At 47.6% G+C, this 19563-nt stretch overlaps 1 protein-coding gene across 1 annotated transcript in view; it reads right to left on the minus strand.

Moving 5' to 3' along the window:
• PIK3CA (phosphatidylinositol-4,5-bisphosphate 3-kinase catalytic subunit alpha) overlaps positions 1–19563 on the minus strand; it is a 300074-nt gene that overhangs the window by 43491 nt on the left and 237020 nt on the right. Inside the window, exons 15-16 of the mRNA XM_086944379.1 lie at positions 3953–4074; positions 3089–3167 (exon numbers count right to left, since the gene is read on the minus strand). Coding sequence (XP_086800505.1) covers positions 3089–3167; positions 3953–4074 — 201 coding nt within the window. The remainder of the gene's footprint in view (positions 1–3088; positions 3168–3952; positions 4075–19563) is intronic.

A 19563-nucleotide genomic window follows, 5' to 3' on the forward strand; every position in this document is an offset into this window, starting at 1 on the left:
GATCAGTCCCTCGACCTCCCACGCGGCCGGGACCTTGAGTGGCATGGAGCCGACTGCCGGGCCTTGAGGAGCTTTCAGGACCGTTCCCGCAAAGACTTCGGGCCATGGTTTGGCAGTCAGAGCACGATTTGGGGTCGTGGTAGCGCTCCAGGCAGTAGAGGCACACGCAGTGAGGATCCTTCACCGCCATCAGTCGGGTAGAGGAACCTTGAAGCCGGGCATCCCTCGTGCAGCAGGAGTAAATTTGAGTCTCAAAGACGAAGTCGACAAAAGTCGCAAAAAAGTCAGTCAAAAAGTGACTGGGGATACCGCTCTCTCCGGATCTGCGCTTGCTGGAGCGGAAAAATAAAGAACTGACATCAGTGCGTGAGGGGCAACGTCTCTGTAGCTACCGCAACGTCAACCCGGCGACCACGACGCAGAACGGGACCACGATGCAGAACGCGCAGTCGACCGACGCCACCCACCGAAGCACAGGGGTAGTGCTGCCAAAAAACTTTCAGGATCCAGTCTGACGCCTGTGGGTTATTCTAAGGTAAGGAATATATAACTAACTGTTTCTTTCAGATTAGGTTCTCTATTAAAAATCTACCATTAAGCTGCATTTGAGCAAGCCATAAAGGATGCATCACAGCTTACAGAAAGAGCTAGGCTACACATCTTTAAAGGGTCTCACTATTACCCTTGTACTACAAGGTGCTGAACTTGATTCCTACCAAACGTTTTATGTTTCATTCTGAGAAAATATTAAATGAATGCAAAAGAAAAACATGCGATAATGGTAGAAAAGCTGACATGGTTTTATGGTTAAAATACATGGAAGTTCACATCGCCTAAGGGTTCACTTCATTTTACTCCTTTCTGTAAAAAGCCTTAAGTTGGCATCAAGGCATTTTTCTCACTCTATAACAAGGACAATCTTTGTTCAAAGGAAGAATTGTTGAAGTAGTCTACCACACAAGACACTGAAATTATTCTATTCAAAGTGGGCGTCGTTATTGCCAACAAAGGTCTTGCATACATCATACTGATATCCCAAAGAACAAACAAGCACTGGCGTTGCCAATAGGTCTCGCAGTAGGAAAGTTGGAGCTATTGGTTTTGTAAATGACATGTTATATTTATGTTTTGTGATTTACAATGCCAATACTTTTAACTTTAGCAAATGTGACACTTTTAGCATTTGTAATGCCACATGTTTTGTATTGACGTGACTTAGATGTATTTATATTACAAATAACAATGGCTTTTAATTTTTTTAAATAATTAATACTCAAATAAAAGTGATTGTAATTTATAATGGCAGGAGGCAACATATTTTTGCGACTCAACTCCGCCTACACAGTTAGTCCAATTCGTCTCTTAACGCCACCCTTGGTACCTGGACTTACATAATCATCATCATGTACTCACTATAAAGCACTCCAGAGAAATCCTCAAAAACGACCTAAGTACTTTATAAAGTCGTCCTTTGGCACTGTTTAGATAGATCTACCAAAATTTATATTTCTTTGCTTATTCTGTGTCCAACTGAATTTAGCAATTTTTTTTTAAAAGCCTTTTGATGGGAATCTTATATAATATTATGCCTCGTGAGTACTATTAGTACGTGTATTTTTCGGCACAATGTAATCAGTCAGTGGAACAAAATTCCAGTAGATGTAGGCCCAGGCGAGTTCTGTAATTAGATGTGTAAATATCCGCGCACATAAAACCGTTCGCCATGAATGGTCGCTGCCCCCTCCGCGTCCGCTGGCCCAGGCCCCGCTCTGAACTCTGCCGGGCAGTTAATCACTTTCTAAGAGACGGGGTGAGTGAATGGTGCCGTGGGGACAGCTGGGCAGGAAGAGGGCGCAAGGCGAACAAAGCGGACAGAGACTGGAGGCAGAAATGGTGGGGGTGAGAGAATGAGTCTACCAGAGAGAGCTTCGGAAGGACAGAGCGTCGCAAGGACGTTAACAATAGCTAGAAAGAGGGCCGGGCAGGGGATGGGGCAGCCCAAGTAAGTCCGGGTTAGACAGCAGGCCGCGGGTAGGGAGGGAGATTACAGGAACTAAGAAAGTGCGAAAAGGAAGAGTTAGTAGGGGAGGAGAAACAAAGCGGCCATTGGGAGCAATTAATTAGATGCATTGTTTGTGTCTATTTTGGATAATTCACTTACATTCTACGGCCTGCTCCCCCTCCCAGCAGAATTGGTTCAAGCACAAATTGGCAATGAGCACATTGATTCAAATGGAGAGGGAAGCAAAAGGCAACCGTGCAGACAGAGTAAGCAAGGGTTAAAGCAAGAGGCAATCTAGAGACTGTGTTAAATTAATTAGGTAGAACATGTGCAGCGTCGTTGTTTGAAAAAGAAGGGACAGAGAGGAGGAAAGGTGGGAGGGAACACGGCCTGGGGGAAGCTGGCTGGGGAGGGGGAGGAGAAATCCAAGTAAGGCTGTGTGTGGGGAGAGAGAGGGGAGGTGCTGGAGCTGGGGAACAGATGGCCGTGAAAGTTTATGAACCCAAAAGCATGTGCCTGTGGCCACGTGAACTCGAAGAAAACCGCACCAAAAAACCCTTGGTTTGATGAGTATTTTGAGCACTTGAATTCTCTCCATTTTCCATTCCTTCGGAATGGAAAAGGCGAGACCTAAAACGTGTTTTACAATATCAATCATGTTGTCACCATAGAAATCGTAACATCTGAAAGAGTGAGTCATTAACAGAAACGATGAGACAGACAACTAGTAGGAAAATATGTCATGGTAGGAATAGCAGGTATCAAACAAATAAGTCTTAGACAAAAAATTGAGTCCTCAAAAAAAGATTGGACACGAAAAATGTTGATGGAGAAATAAGTATATGAAGGAGGAAGAGAAACAAATGGCAAGGCTAGACACAGATCATCCTGAAATTTGTTTAAAAAAATAAATATATATCCTCAACATTTTTGGGTGGTTATGCACATATAACAGCATTTAAAAGTAAATATGTTGAGAAAGCCAATAAATAAAAGAACTGAAGTTAAGTTAGGCAACGTGATGTCAGTGTACATTAAATTTAAAGAGTTGTGTATTAATAAAGATTTTAAAAAAGTATTACTCACCGAAGGTCAAGACCCTGATTTTGCCAAATATTTTCCATAATTCGTATGATTTGAAGCGTTAGCATATCCTGCCTTAAATCTAAAACATGAAAGCAGTTAGCTCTAAGTATAAAAGAGTCAAACTGTCACACTGAGAAAATAAATACATATGGGGTACCAACACAAGTATTTTTATCAATATTTGCCTGCCAACTTTTGCCAGGTCAATAATTATCTGTTCATGGTCAGCGTTGAGAAAAAAAAAATCAAAAGCGTACATAACCTGTCCAGAATTAGCCAATAAGAAGGAACGTCTTTGTTGTGTCTCCCTTTTGGAACATTTACTAGACATACCATTATGTCTTTAATGCTCTGAGTGCAAAGCTATTAAAAGGAAATTAGGTCATACCTTCACTGGAATCCTAAAAGGGGCTCTAGGTCAATGTATCAAAAAAAGGCTCATGAGGATCCTAAGGTACCCTGCACAGCATCGGCAAGAAGGTATAGTCAACTGGATTATGAGACCGGACTCTATGCGTCAGATGCTTGTACAGTGAAATGGTGCTGAGTAAAATGCCTACTCAGATATCAGGGTCTGAAAATCAAGCCTGACTGGTGCATGACATTTTAAACCACTAGGTGGAGAGTGTAGCTGAATGAAAGCAATAGCTTGATGTACAAGTTGCTACAGTACTGCTGGAAAATAAAACTGTGCTTTATAGTCAAATAATACAGAAGTATTGCTGCAGTGTTATTGGCTATTTGAACCAGAACATGGTTTCACTGTTTGATAATATTTACAGCATTACTGTGTAGTTAGTTTTTAAACAATAGGGACACACAAAAAAGATTAGAAGCACATTTTTTAAGTTATCATTTTCTCACCATCGCCATTCTTGAAAATAATTTCATTATTCTGAAACAATAATTCAGACATGATGTCAGGATTTTCCCAGTTCAGCCAGAGTGGTCTTTTCGCAGAGGACATAATCCTGCATTCTTCAAGCCTACAGAAAAATGATGAACACTTAAAGTAAACACGAGAAAGTCCAAATAGAGAAAATTCAGTAGCAGAAAAAAATAAAGTAATCTAGTTCATATTTCACTACGAAGAAGTTACCATACACATGTAAACACAATTTTTAAATGGATCTCAATACTGGCCGAACACGGTTTATAAGTACTCAATTTTTTTAGCAGAGATGATAAGATCTTGCCCAAAAATGCAAAACTCAGTCAATTCTAAAAGCTGAGTTCAGGATTCATGATATACTGGTACCACAGTTGGCAACCACATCACTTAAATCACACAACGTTGCACTCCATTAATATAAACCACAATGTATTTTGCACACACAACACTCACACAATATTCCGTCTCTTAACATAAGCTGCATTATTGAAATTGAAATAAATATCAACAGTAGCAGCAGGCCTGGCATTTGCTTAGCGTTGGCAAAGCGAAATTAATAAAAAAGGGATACGCTTATCAGATACTTTGGTAAATGCAGACAAAGGACATCAAATCTACGGGCAACCACATCCATATGTTGATGTACACAACTAACAAGTGAGCTTTCCAAAAAGAAGTTGTGCCACCCTCTGTAAGTGAATACAGTGGGTGAATACAGTGATTCACTGACAGGAGTTGGCACAACTTCTTTCAGGAATCCACTGGCCAACTCCACTAATCCAAGTAGATGGGATGCTGCAGAGACATTTGAATGTGGAGCAACATCTTGACAGGCTTACCTCTCCCTGCCTAATAAGGCAAACCACTCAGAATACCAATGCTTGGCAGTGCAGAGTGACTATGTCCCGGATGCTGATGGGGTATAAATTACGCCCACAATGTGCACTTATTCAGGCAGCAGCTTTCGTGGCCCATTAAGAAGAAAGCGAAATTCAAGCAGCACAAGTCTCCCACAGCAGCAATGCATGCCAGCCAGTTTGGGTTTTGAATATCAATTACAGAAGGGTCGCATTCTAGTACGGTCTCTTAAAATATGGCGTGGAAGTTTGGCTGGACTGTCCTATTGGAGTTGAGTCAAAATTGATTTGTATACAGCTGGGTACCGACTGAGGAGGCATGTGTGCAAAATAAGGATGGACTGGGATTCTGCCTGAGTAATTACATGTGGCTGAGATTAATTCAAGTATCTAATCTATCATATATTTGTGTACCTCTTTGCGACAGGTATGTCAAGATGTGGGAACCACATTTACTGTGCTAATGGAACAAAGCTGCACAGGACTGATGAGTCCTATTCAGGGTGAAACCAGTCTTGGGTTAATTGTGTACCAGTTCAAGGAGAGTTGGCATGGCAGTTCGGGCTGGACTGTTCCTAATGGAGCTGACTCGAGACTGATTTGCTTACTGCTGGTTCAACCTAAGGTGGCATGGTGTATAAAGTAACGATGGACTGAAAAGCTGCCTGAGTAATTACCAGTGGCTGAGAGTAATTGAAGCATACAATTCTTCACTTTTTTTATTTTTTGTTAAAGATATTTTTATTGAGAGAATAGAAAGATAGAAACAACAGAAGAGAAAGGGGGATGAAAGCACATGAATTGCAAGTCAAAAAAGTACCCACGCAGGGGCCAATGCAACAAGCCAAGCAGCAGTAACAGTTATGAAGGGCTAAGCAGTGTCATCACTCAGGGCAGGACACAAGAGATCAAAAATAAAAAGTTCAAAAAGCAGCCCGTGAGAATGTCGAGCCTCCTGCGAAATCCGGAGGGGAAAGCCCGCCTTGGCATCGGGCAAGTCTATCAAATCAGAGGCTCAGTCGACCATGTCCATGTACGCCTCCATGCAGTTCGGCCATAAGAAAAATTACGCGGCAAGGAAGATCAAAAAAAAAATCAAATCGTCCACATCCCCTTTCAGAAAAGAAAAACAAAACAAACCCCTCCCCCCCCCCCAGAGGCTCCCACCCCCCCAGTGCACCCATCCCCCCCGGTGGTGGCAACCAGACAACAACCATTCACACAAGCACAGTTCACACCTGAAACAGATGTAAGGCACGTATAGTGGGCGGGCAAACCGCTGACGGCAACCCCCGAGAGAGAAAGCGGACCAGTGGGCCCCATCTGAAAGTAAAGTTCTCAAAGTTATTCCTGAAAATGTCTGCCATACGCTCCACACTCAGCAGCCTCCATAACCTAGCGAACCAAAGGGAAAGAGCAGGGGCTTCCCTCCTCTTCCAGGCAGCAGCCAGAGTCAGTTTGGCCGCTCCCAGACAGAGCCAAAGGATGTGCTTGTCAGCCCTGGTTTGGTGCTCCAGGAGCGGGTCCCGAAGGCCAAGGAGCACAAAGCCAATGGAATCTGGAATCGGGTAGCCCAGGATCTCCCTAATATGAGATAGAATCTCCTCCCAGTAAGGGCATATGATGGGGCAATCCCACTAGATATTGCGAAAGTCCCCCAGGAAACCACAGCCCCGCCAACACCTGTCAGAAGCTGAGGGAAAAATCTTCTTCAACCGGGTCGGATACAGATACCAATCTAGCATGGTCTTCATATGTGCCTCTCCCAGATCGATCGAATGATTGAATGCGTGTATATCTCGCCAAAGATGGGACCACTCTTCGTCGGAGATGTCCCGCCCCAGGTGCTCCTCCCACAAACCCATGTATCTAGGGCGAGGTGAGATAGCCGTGGTTAACAGTAAAGCATAGAGGAAGGAAATCACCCCCTTCATAGATGATGTGCGAGTAATGTAGGATTCGAAGTCCGTGGGAGGCCTCGTCGCAGCGTCCCGCACCTCAGGAGACAATGCCCAATGTAGCAGCTGGGCATGCCGGTAGCGCTCAGTAGGTGGCACACCATAGTCACGCATGCAATTTTGGAAGGTGAGCGGTTCATAGCCATGAAACAAATGTGTAAGAGCGTGGCAGCCCCCCGCCTTCCACCCATCAAAGGGCCCCTCAACAAGAGCCGGCGGGAATGCTGGATTAAAGTGGATAGGTGTGAAGGGGGAAGGAAAGGAGGTCCATCGGTCATCATTAGAGACCGAGTCCCAGACCTTCAAAGTGGTGCTCGTAGGGGTGCTAATGTATGCGTTGCGAGGCCGATCCCCCTTCGCCTTCCAAACCAGGTCCCAAATAGAGCGCCCGCTACACTCCTGTCCATATGAAGCCAATGCTTCTCTGACTCCATTTGGGTCCATTCAGCCAACACCCGGAGTTGTGCCGCCTTGTAGTAAAGAAGCATGTCTGGAAGGCCAGCCCCGCCCTTCCTCAGGGGCCGGCGAAGCGTAAGAAAAGAAAGCCTAGCACGGCCCCCCTGCCAGATGTAACGCAGAACCATAGTCTTCAGACGTCGAAAAAAAACCCCGTCCAAGGGAATGGGGAGGGCCTGGAACAGATATAGAAGTTTAGGGAGCAGCGACATCTTAACAGCATGCACGCGTCCAAGCCAAGAGATAAACATAGGCTTCCAGCGATTCAGCTCAGCCTGTATCTGAGTCAGCAGAGGAGGGAAGTTAGCTGCATACAGGGTGGCGATCGAGGAGGTCAGCTTGACCCAGAGATATTGAATGGAGGAGCCAGACCAGGCCAGGGGCGTGAGAGGTCGAATGCGCTCTACCTCAGAGGGCGAAAGCGTGAGATTGAGTATGTAAGATTTGCCGGGGTTCACACGAAACCCCGCCACTGCTTCGAACTCGGACAGCACGTCCTGCACCCGCGGAAGGGAAGTACCGGGGTCAGCTAGCGACAAAAGGACATCATCAGCAAACAAAGATATTTTATGCTGTTCCCCCGAAAAGGGGAGGCCCACAATATCCGGATCCTCTCGAACCCTAATGGCAAGAGGCTCTATGCTAAGTGCAAAAAGCAATGGAGATAGGGGGCAGCCCTGCCTCGTGCCTCGGGAATGAGCAAAAAATGGTGAGACATGACCATTCACCATGACCCTCGAACGCGGGCCATGGTAGTTGGCCCGAAGCATTTCTATAAATTTGGGAGAGAAGCCAAAAGCATGAAGAGTACTAAAGAGAAAGTTCCAGTCCACCCGATCAAACGCCTTTTCAGCGTCAAGGCCTAGCAGAACAGCTGGAATCCTAATGCGTTCAGCTTTCTCAATCAGATGAATCAGCCGTCTGGTGTTATCATGGGTCTGACGACCCTTTATAAAGCCCGATTGATCCGGATGGATGAGAGCAGGCATCAGGTCCTTGAGCCGGGGGGCTAAGATAGAGGAATACAGTTTAGCATGAACATTCAGGAGGGCTATGGGCCGGTAGGATTCACATTTGGAGGGATCTTTCCCCGCCTTGGGAATAATCGAAATCATAGCCTCCGCCATAGTGCCAGAAGTGTGGCCCGCCTCCCTCATGTTGTTGAAAAGGAGCACCAAATGGTCCCCCAACTCGGACGCGAACGTCTGATAAAAGGAGGCCGTATAGCCGTCCGGGCCCGGGGCTTTTTGCGGTTTGAGGGACCGAATGGCTGAAAGCACCTCCTCCCTAGTAAACGGGGCCTCCAAAAGCTCATTCCATTCCTTGGAGACCTGCGGTAGCGACAGGGCCTCCAAGTAGGCTTGTTGAGCGGCCGGCACTAGGGGGTCCGCCGAGTATAGAGCAGCATAGAAGTCGCCGAAGAGCTCTGCCTTAACCGCATCCCTATGTTCCACCACCCCGGAGGGGGTCCGAATGCCACCCACATAGTCCCGTTCACGTTTATCCCGGAGCTGCCGTGCTAAGTGCTTCCCCACTTTGTTGCCCTGAGCGTAGGAGAGGCGCCGTAGGCGCAGGAGGGTATATTCAGCTCGATTATTATAGTGCGCCCTGAGCTTCCCTCGCACCGCAGCAAGAGGGCGAAGTGTCTTTCTAGAAGGATTCTGCTTATGTGCAGTTTCCAACGTAGTCAGTTCGCCTCCAGCGCCTCCCTCTCCTCACGACGAAGCCGGTTCAGGGCGGAGTTCAATGCGATGCACGTGCCCAGTGTCGTCGCCTTGAAGGCGTCCCATTGGGTAAAGATCGAGGTGTCACCAATCTTATTCAGCTCAAAGAACTCACCAATGGCCGCCCTAAGCTTCTTGCAGGGTTCCTCATCTCGCGTAAGGGATGCAGCGAAATACCATTTGCGATGAGGGGACGAATCTGGGGCCCAGATCAAGCATGTCGCCAAAAGGCTATGATCCGAAACTGAAAGTGGAAAAATGTTGCTATCGCGCAGGTCGCCCTGTAAAGATTGATGCACAAAGATATGGTCAAGACGGGAATATGTGTGGTGAACATGTGAATAGAACGTGTAGTCCCTAGTGCGGGGGTGGAGGGAGCGCCAGCTATCAATAAGGCCGAGACTCAACAAGTTATCGCGTAGCTCCGGGGAAAAGAGACCCGTCTCCGTCCTCTGTTGATGTGAACAGTCAAGACTTTCATCCCACACCAAATTGAAATCTCCCATCACAATCAACGCTCCCTCCCCAAAGTCCCCAATCACACTCAGAAGAGTCTCAAGGAACCCATGTTGCCCTGTATTTGGAGCATAAACCACTACCCAGGTGCAAAGCTTACCCATGAGCATTCCCTTCACCATCAACCATCTCCCCTCCTTGTCCCCCCGCACCCACACAGGCTGAAATTGAAGGGTAGATCGGAACAAAAGCGCAACCCCACGGGCCGAAGATTTATAAATCAGGGGATACTGCCTGTGCTTAAGCCTGGATTCATCTTTGCGGGCCAAATGAGTCTCCTGCAGGCCCACCACATCTAGCTGATGATCTAAGACATACTTCCAAACTTTCTGGCGCTTTTGAGGAGAATTAAGGCCTTTAACGTTCCAGGAGCCTATCGTAACCGGCAACATCGAGACCCAGTTCCCCCCCAGCGCTCCAATCAATGCAGCCCAAATCTAAATATAAACCAGACACACCACTGCCATACCAGGTCCCCATCCACCACCACCTGGATCCAACCCCAACAAGCCTACCAAAACCCACAGGAGCCTCAGAAACAAACCATAACAGAGGGAAAGCAAAAAGTAGAAAAAGAACTATGAAAGTTGGACATGACCGTAAGGGTCGGGGGTAGAAGACCCAGGTAATGCCCCCGAATCCAGGGTCGGGGTAACCCTCAATCGGAGAACTGTCCCACAGAGTACCTGAGGTGGTAGAGCCCCCCCGGCTCCCACGGGCCGCTGTTGAGGGGGCCTAAGCCGCCGAGGAGCTGTCCACTCGGCTTGATTCAGTCACCTGGGCCACCGAGGCCAAAGCGTCTCCCCTTTCACTCTGGCTCGCCGACGGGGATGGCCCCTCCGCTACGCCATGTCGGCCCACTCTCTGCCAAGCCGGGGATCGGGAACGGCGACGTCTTCTTGGTGAGGCGTTGGCGTCCGCCGACGCAGATGTGTCCTCCATTCCGGGCAAGTCCCTGGCGGCTGCTACTGTTCGCACTTGCACCAGTCTATTTTGCCACCGGAAGATAAGCCTAAAGGGGTGACCCCAGGAATAGGACACCCCGTGCTCTCTCAGGAAGGCTGTGACTGGGCGAAAGTCCCGTAGCTTTTGCAGGGTGGAGGCCGCCAGGTCTTGGAAAAGTTGAGGGCTGTGCCCACGAAAAAGCAAATTGTTAGTGTCTCTCGCCTTCCGCAGAATCGTTTCCTTCAGCTGAAAGTCGTGGACACATACCAAGATGTCGGGGGGCGGCGAGCGCGCGCCACGCCTACCCGATGCACTCTGTCCATCTTGACCTTGCATCTTGCAAAAAGAGAGCCTCCACATATTCCCGCAGGTTACCACCATCTCCGTCCCACGGCACCGCTCTTATCCGGATGTTATTGCGACGGGACCTGTTTTCCAAGTCCTCGCAGTGGGTCTGGAGGTCCAGATTCTGCTCGCGTAGCTGGAGCAAATCTTGCTGTAGCTGATGGACATCACCACTGAGGCCCAAGTCGTGGTCCTCCAGGGTCGCTACACGCTCGCCAATGCCGTCTACATCACGGCGGACTTCACGGAGGTCGGAGGCTAGTTGTGCTTTCAGCTACGTAATATCCTCCTGGATGGAGGAAAAGAGCTCAATCAGGAAGGCCTTTGTGACCGGGCCGTCAGCGTCTTTGGTCGGCGACTTGCTAGGACCGGGGGGCGATCCAGAGGCCCCCTTGCCGGGACCATCCTTCCCCGCTTTATTCAGGCGATTCCTCGTAGACATGATGCAACCCCTCAGCGCAGATGGTGAGAGGCAAGATGGCACCACCTCTCCGCCCGTTCGTTGTCTGCGCTGTCCAGCAAAGCTCCAGACAGGACGGTGCCTCTTCGTCACCTCTGCTCGGCGACAACTGCCAGCTAGGACACCGGGATCACAGGCAGGCTCGTCACCATTCCAATGTGGGGGACTCGCCCAGAAGCGCTTCACTCGATCACTTGCCAGAGCTCCGAGTCCCCTCCTGCGAAGAGTCGATGCCGCCCAGACAAAGCCCCGTAGGCCGCTCCGGTGCAAGTGCGTCACCAAAGTAACACCCCGGCTAAGTCCGCCGTCCCGTGTCGTAGCTCGACAGGAGAAGGGACAAACCAATGCAGGGTGCCACAGCGAACCCAGGAGAGCCAAAAGCCGGTGCTAAAATCGCCCCAATACCGCTAAACAAAGCTATGAAGGGCTCGGGGTGCCGGAGGAGCTCGCAGGCACGTCTTACTCAGTCGCCATCTTGGCCACGCCCCCCATTCTTCACTTTTTTGTATATATAAATACTAGCAGCCCGTCCCGACCTTGTCCGGGAGCAATCAGGCTTCCCCGGCCCCGCCCGCCCCGACATTCTCAAGAAGCCCGGGCCCCCGCCCGGCCCCCGCCTGCCCCGACCGTCGCCTTTTCCGACATTGTCCATGGGTCCCCTTACCTCAGCCGCCGCTCCTCCCCCGCGCTCCTCAGTTTACCGCTCCTCACCGTCGCTGGTCACCGCTCCTCCCGCCTGTCCGCTGGTCGTCACCTCGCTGCTACTCCCGCCTGTCCGCTACTTGTCACCTCACCGCCGCTGGTCACCGCTCCTCCGGCCGGTCCGCTGCTCCTCACGTCACCGCTCCTCCCCCGCGCTATGTCCGCCGCTCCTCGTCGTGCTCCTGGATGCCGCTCCTCCCCGCTCTCCTGACGTGAGCACGCACGTCGCGGCCGGCGCTACTTCGGAGGGACTACTTTTTTTTTAATGTATATTTTTTAAATAACTTTTAAAAAAAATTTTATATAGCCTATAACCATCTGCACACCCTGACGATTACAACGGTGTATCGGGTGTGTGGATTGGCGCAGTAGTTCCCGAGTTTACCCACCTCAAAGCCTCAAAGTTCTTCCTTTATTATAGTAGTATAGATAATTTCAGCGCCCTCTTGACTTGTTGACTATGCAGATGCTTTTCAACTAGCTACTTACTGAAATAACTCTTTGGTCAAAAACATTTCTACACAATTTCACTATCTTTAAAAAGATGTAGCTAGGTTTCCTTAGTGACAGCTACTACAACTATTTTCATGACACATTTGATCTCTACATCATGCACCGGTTCAAAGGGACCATTCTTGAGGGTATCCAGTACCGTGTTTTTCCCAGAAAGCACAGTGAACACTGTCCGAAACAGATTTCATAAAGTCTGATGATCTTTCTAAAACCAAAAGTTCTTATTCTCTCACTTACAAAACCTAAAGATGGCTGCCAAATTAACCTTGATGGAAACGTGCAGGAAGCTGCATCTACCTGATTTCACAGACAGGGCAGAAATTAAGGTGGCAAAGCAGAGAACAGGTGCAGTATGCACAGACGTGGGTCCTGTGCTCACCATGCCACCGGAGTCAAGCTATCCTGACTGATGAGGGGCGATACCCCAAAACCGGTTCTAGGATGCTTATTTCCAGTCTGGGGAGGTCCTGGCAGTTTGCGCACAACTGTTCCCATGGGGAGCAGGGTCAAGACTGATTTGCATATGGCTGGGTCCAAACTGGAATGGCATTGTTAGCAAAAAAAGGAATATGCTACTTACCAGTATGCATCTGTTCTTGGCATGTAGGGCTGCTGACATTCATATCTGTGCATAGATCGCCGCCTAGTGTTGGGTTCGGATGATTGCACCTTGTTGTCCTGGAAGAGTCTTCGAAGTATCACGAGATAGGTGGCTCCTCCCATGGACTATAGTGCGCATGGGCATCCTACCCATCTTCAGATTGTTTTTCGCCATTGTGGCAGAGATGGGGTATAGCACAGTAACAAATGTCCATGCAAAAAGAGAATGCTACAGCTGTAACAGGCACCGGGGAGTAGGGTGGGCAATATGAATGTCAGCAGCCCTACATGCCAAGAACAGATGCATACTGCTAAGTAGCATTTTCTGTTCGAGGCATGTGGGCTGCTGAATTCATATCTGTGCATAGACTGTATAGCAGTATCTCCTCTAGCGGTGGTCACCTGTGCCAGCTGCAGCAGTCTGAAAAAGAGTTTTAAGAACAGCCTGTCCTACAGCAGCTTGCTCTTTGGAATGTACGTCTACACAATAATGTTTTCTGAAAGTTTGTATGGTAGATCATGTGGCTGCTCTACAGATATCCTCAAGAGGAATATTCCCTAGGAAAGCCATGGATGCCCCCATTTTGCGCGTGGAGTGTGCTCTTGGGGGGGACTGTTAAAGTGCGTTTAGCTTTTTGATAACATATTTGAATGCATTGAACTATCCTTCTGGCTATTCCTGACTTTGATATGGGATTTCCTTTATGTTGTGGTGCAAAAGCAACAAACAACTGTTTTGTTTTTCTGAATGCCTTTGTCCTGTCAACATAATATAGCAGAGCTCTTTTTACATCTAGGGTGTGCAGGGCTCTTTCAACTACTGATTGTGGATTTTGGAAGAACACTGGCAGTTCTATAGATCGGTTGTTATGGAAATTGGATATGACTTTTGGCATAAACTTAGGGTTTGTTCTAAGTACTACCCTGTTTGCGTGTACTTGCATAAAGGGTTCTTGGATAGTTAGTGCTTGTAGCTCGCTAACTCATCTAAGTGAGGTAATAGCAATAAGGAAAGCCACCTTCCATGTGAGAAATTATAGTTCACATGAATGTAGGGGTTAGAAAGGAGGCCCCATAAGTCTGGTGAGTACAACATTTAGATTCCAGACTGGTGAAGGTGGGGTTTTTGGAGGAATTACCCTTTTAAGGCCCTCCATGAACGCTTTGATTGCTGGTACTCTAAACAGTGAAAGGTGTTGTCTGTTTTGGAGGTGTAGTCTTATAGAAGAATAAGCTAGGTTGTACCTTTGAAGGTACAATAAGTAGCATATTATGTTTTGTATAGAAGCATTTAATGGATTGATTTGGTTATTGTTGCAGTAAATAACAAATCTCTTCCATTTAGCTGCATAACATGCCCCAATAGTTGGCCTTCTTGCCTCCTTAATGATGTTCATGCAGTCTGGAGGTAAGTTAAGGTATCCGAACTCTAAGACCTCAGGAGCCAGATTGCTAGGTTCAAATGATTGGGATCCGGGTGTTTGATTTCTCCATGGCTCTGAGTCAGAAGACTAGGCTTGAGTTTTAGTCTTTGATGAGGCACTACTGAGAGTTCTAGGAACGTTGTGTACCATGGCTGCCTTGCCCATGTTGGAGCAACTAGGATCACTGTGAGTGACTGTTGTCGTAGTTTGCGTGCCACCATTGGAATCAGTGGAGCTGGGGGAAAAGCGTACGCAAAGCTGCCTGACCAGTTCATCCATATCGCATTACCCTGTGACAATGGATGTGGGAACCTGGCGGCAAAGTACTGGCATTTTGAGTTTTCTTTCGTGGCAAACAGGTCTATTTCTGGGTGCCCCATTTTTGAAAGAATGGTTGGAGGACTTGAGGGTGAATTTCCGATTTGTGTAGCTGCTGGCTGTGTCTGCTGAGCAGATCCACTATCTGATTGTCCTTCCCTGGGAGGTGTTCTGCCAGGAGAAAGATGTTTTTTGGAATTGCCCACTTCCACAGGCTTTGCGCTAAGTGAGACAGTTGTAGGGAGTGCGTTCCTCCCTGTTTCTGTATGTAGTACATGGCTGTCATGTTGTCCGTCCGGATCAACACAGTCTTGTTGTGCAGGTGTTTCTGGAATGCCTTTAGAGCTAGAAATATTGCTAGCAACTTTGCAATTTTTTCTGTTGGGTTGTCCATAGCCCTTGCACTGTGTATTGGAGTACGTGGGCTCCCCAACCTAACAGTGAGGAGTCCGCTGTTATCACTATTTGTGGAACCTGCTCTTGGAACAGTCGTCCCTTGGAAAGGTTTTGTGGGATCCACCACTGCAGAGAGTTGTATGCACGACTGTTTACCAACACTAGGTCTTTCAATAGTCCATGAGCTTGGTTCCACTGTTTTGCAAGGCATTCCTGCAGTGGACGCATGTGAAGTTGGGCATGAGGGACAATGAAAATGCAGGAGGCCATCATGCCTATGAGCCGCATGAACACTCGAGTTGACAGGGAGTGTTGTGGTTGGAATTTGCGAATGAGCATTTGCATACTGGCTATCCTTGCTGCGTTTGGATATGCCTTTGCCACTGAGGTATTTATGGTAGCTCCCAGATATTGATGTATGTGGGATGGCTGTAGGTGGGATTTTGGGTAGTTTATTGAAAAGCCTAAGCTGTGTAGCAGCTGAAGTGTTTGAGACATATGGCTTCTGCACTGTTCGTATGACTTTGCTTGTATCAGCCAATCATCCAGGTATGGATACACATGAATGTGTTGTCTCTTTAGATGTGCAGCTACTGTTGCTAGGTATTTTGTGAACACTCTCGGAGCTGTGGTCACCCCAAAGGGGAGAACTTTGAATTGATAGTGCTGGTTTTGTTTTGTGAACCTGAGATACTTTGTGAGAAGGATATATAGGTAGGTGGAAGTATGCATCCTTGAGGTCTAAGGTCAATAGGAAGTCTCCTTGCTTTAGCAACGGGAGGACTTGCTGTAGAGTGATCATGTGGAAGTGCTCCGAAAGTATATACTGGTTTAGGGGTCTGAGGTCCAGTATTGGTCTGAGGGACCAGTCGTCCTTGGGAATGGGGAAGTATAGTGAGTATACTCCTGTTCCTTGTTGCTGAAAAGGGGCTGGCTCTATGGCCCCCTTTTCCAGCATGCTTTTCACCTCTTGTTGTAACAGGGCGATGTGTTCCGTGGACATTGGACGGTGTCTGGGTGGTATGTTTGGTGGAGTAGAAGTCAGTTCCAGACAGTAGCCATACTGGATAATTTGTCTTACCCACCTGTCTGTGGTAAGGTTGTTCCAGACAGGTAGGAACTTTTGTATTCTTCCTCCGACTGGTGTTATGTGGTCTGGAGGTAGTGTATTGAAGTCACTGTTTTGTAGCAGTGGAGGCTCTGTTATTGCCTCCACGTCCACTACCCTTATTGCTATTTCCTCTGTAGCCACCTCGATTGGAACCTTTATTGAAGGTGGACTGGGTATTGGCTTTATATGTCGAGGCACCTTGTGACGTGTTGCCTCGTGCAGCTCCTCTGTATGATGAGCGCCAAAAGGAACTTTTATGCTGTTGGAACTGCAGTGCACCCATTGATTTTGCAGTTTCGGTGTCTTTTTTCATTTTATCAAGAATATTATTTACTGCTGGGCCAAAGAGGAAGTATGGATTGACTGGCTGATTAAGAATAGTAGATTGCACCTCGCTTTTAATGCCTGAGATGCGTAGCCATGCGTGCCGTCTTAGCAAGACACTAGTATTAATGGATCTTGCTGCGGTATCTGCTGAGTCTAATGCACATTTAAGGGAAGCATTTGTAATGAGCTTCCCCTCCTGAATAAGAGCATCAGCTTGCTTTGAATGGCTCAGGTAAATGTTGCAGTATGCTCTCTAGTCTATCGTAGTATGCCCTATTATAGCGAGCTAGTAGAGCCTGTGTGTTCGCTATTCGCCATGAATTGGCTGCCTGTGCAGCTACTCTTTTTCCCGAGGCTTCAAGAATTTTGGATTCTTTATCGGGAGGTGGTGCTTCTCCAGTTGTTTGAGAGTTAGCCCTCTTTTGTGCATTAGCTACAACGAGTGAATCAAGTGGTAGTTGACCTCTAATGTATGTAGGGTCTGTAGGGGCCGGCCTATATTTCTTCTCAACCCTAGGGTTGATAACACGTGCTCTAGCCGTATCCTTAAATAGATTGCTTAATACTCCTTAGCACACGTTTTGTATTACAGTTTCATCAATACACATGTTTCCACCATACACCAGTCATACATTCAAAACATTTTTTTCCAGTTCCTTTTTATTCAGGGTTGTCGTTGGTGTTTTATTTCTGGAGACGTCACAGCCGACACGTGTTTCGTCGTTTAGGGAATGTAACCCACGACTTTCTCAAGGCTATTCTCCGAAATGTCGTTCTCTATTTTTTGAGGTGATAATTCCAACCCTTAAAGGGGTTCTGAATGGGGATTTTGCTCGTATTAGGTCCGTTCATCAGTGTTGTAACTGGAGTATCAGTTATCAGTAAAACAGCTTTTCGCTGCAGTATTCGAGTTAAAGCTTCCGTCCCGCTGCCGCTTCTATGGTGCAGTCCTTAAATAAATCAGTGGCGTGTTTTAGTACACCCTTTAACATAGGGAGTGTTCTAACTGTTCAATCAGAAGAGACAAATGTATCAAATAGAAAATCCTCCTCTATTTGGTCACTATGCATATCAACATTGTGGTATAGTGCGGCCCTATCCACTAGTAGGTTAAATGCCACTGTATCATCTGTAGGTGATGGCTTAACTGGGTAGGAGGTGTCGGGTATGGGATGTGTATCATATGGGTCTTGTTGATTGCCCCATGTGTTATCTTGTGTGTCTGGGTCCTGTGGAAAGTTATAATCCTGTTGAGGATCATCTTCTGCATAATATACATTATACTCAAGAGTGTGTAGAAGAGTAAGGGGCATAAGGCGTGGTAGGCATAGTAGGAGAGACAGGATTGTAAGGTCTAATTGGAGAAGTGGCAGAGCCTTTCTTTTCTTTAAAGGAATTGGTGAAGAAGGTTCAGTGTCCACTGGCCTCTTCTTTTTGCGGTAAACTGTTACTTTGCCAGTCTCAGGGTCTATGTACAGTTTTGTTTGTTCCTCTTTGATAGGATCAGGGTGAAAGAGTTCTTCTTCCACTGTCCTTGGTTTTAGAGTCGGATCCTTGGGTTTTGTGTTTTTTGGATCGACAGTTTTTGTAGGTTTGATAGGCTTAGGTGTCTTTTCAGCCTTCTTCGGGTAGAGACTTGTTTTCGGATCGACCGGACTTTTTGGTCGGACCGTTTTTTTCGGAGGTTTGACCTTTTTTGGTTGTTTGTCCTTTGTCGAATCGATTGGTTTCTTCGGTTCGACTGGGTTTTTCGGAGCAGTTGTGCTCGGGTCGATTGGCTTTGCGCAACCTTCTTCGGTTGGACTGCTTTTGGTTCGTCGACTTTCGGTTTCGGTTCGACCGCCTCTTTAGGTGCGACGTTCGAGTCAAACACCCCTTTTAGGGTCGACGGCCTTTGGTTATATAGGCTTACGTGGAACGTCGAGCTTCGGCTCGACGGCCTTAGGGTCTGCGACTTTCGGTACGATGACCTTCGGTCCAACAGCCTTCGGATCGACAACCTTTGGTTTTTTGAGAACATGACTTGGGCCTGGTGTGTCAGAAGGCTTTTTCTTGGTATTCGTAGCCGAGCTTGAATGCGGGGCTATTGAATCAGTGTCTTGATCTTGGCTAAGGCCTGTTGGCGATGCCTCGACCGGAGCCTTTGTTCTCGGTAGAGTGGGTTTCAGGGGCAGTGTACTCACAGTTCGCCCCTGCGGGATCTGTTCTGAATCGTCCTCGACGGCCACGATCTCTAGATCAGAGTCTTCTACGTCGACAAGGTCTTAGTCGTCATCGAAAATGTTTTCCGGTTCTGGTGCCGGTCTCTGCATCTATTGCCTAGCAGCCCGTCGATTCTGGATCGTCTTTTTGGAACGGAATTGGGCACAGGCCAGGCAATATTCTTCTCTATGGTCCGGTGACAAGCACTTGTTGCATACTGGATGTCTGTCAGTATACGGGTACTTGGAATGGCATTGTGGGCAGAATTTAAATGGACTTCGTTCCATCGACGATAGGCCCATGTGGCGTCGAAAGGCCCAACGGCCCGCGTCGACGACCGGAGACAAACAGGAAGTTTAATTGAGGCAATAGGCACCGAGCGAAAACAATACAGTCGAGGCCGAAGGCCTTTAAAAAAGTTTTGTTTCGATTCCGAACTTGGAGTGTAGGAAAAACTACCGAACCCAATGGCGGAAAAAAACAATCTGAAGATGGAGAGGATGCCCATGCGCACTGTAGCCTCTCGTGATACTTCGAAGACTCTTCCAAGACAACAAGGTGCAATCATCCGGACCCAACACTAGGCGGCGATCTATGCACAGATATGAATTCAGCAACCCACATGCCTCGAACCTATGGATACAGGCCCAGATCTCTGTACTGGGGGTGAGTGTTGGATATTGTTCGGCATTACGTCCATCATTTGTTGATATAATTGTGTGCCAATTT

The sequence above is a fragment of the Lissotriton vulgaris genome, chromosome 11 (assembly GCF_964263255.1).
Source record: "Lissotriton vulgaris chromosome 11, aLisVul1.2, whole genome shotgun sequence".
In the NCBI taxonomy this organism is placed as follows: Eukaryota; Metazoa; Chordata; class Amphibia; order Caudata; family Salamandridae; genus Lissotriton; species Lissotriton vulgaris.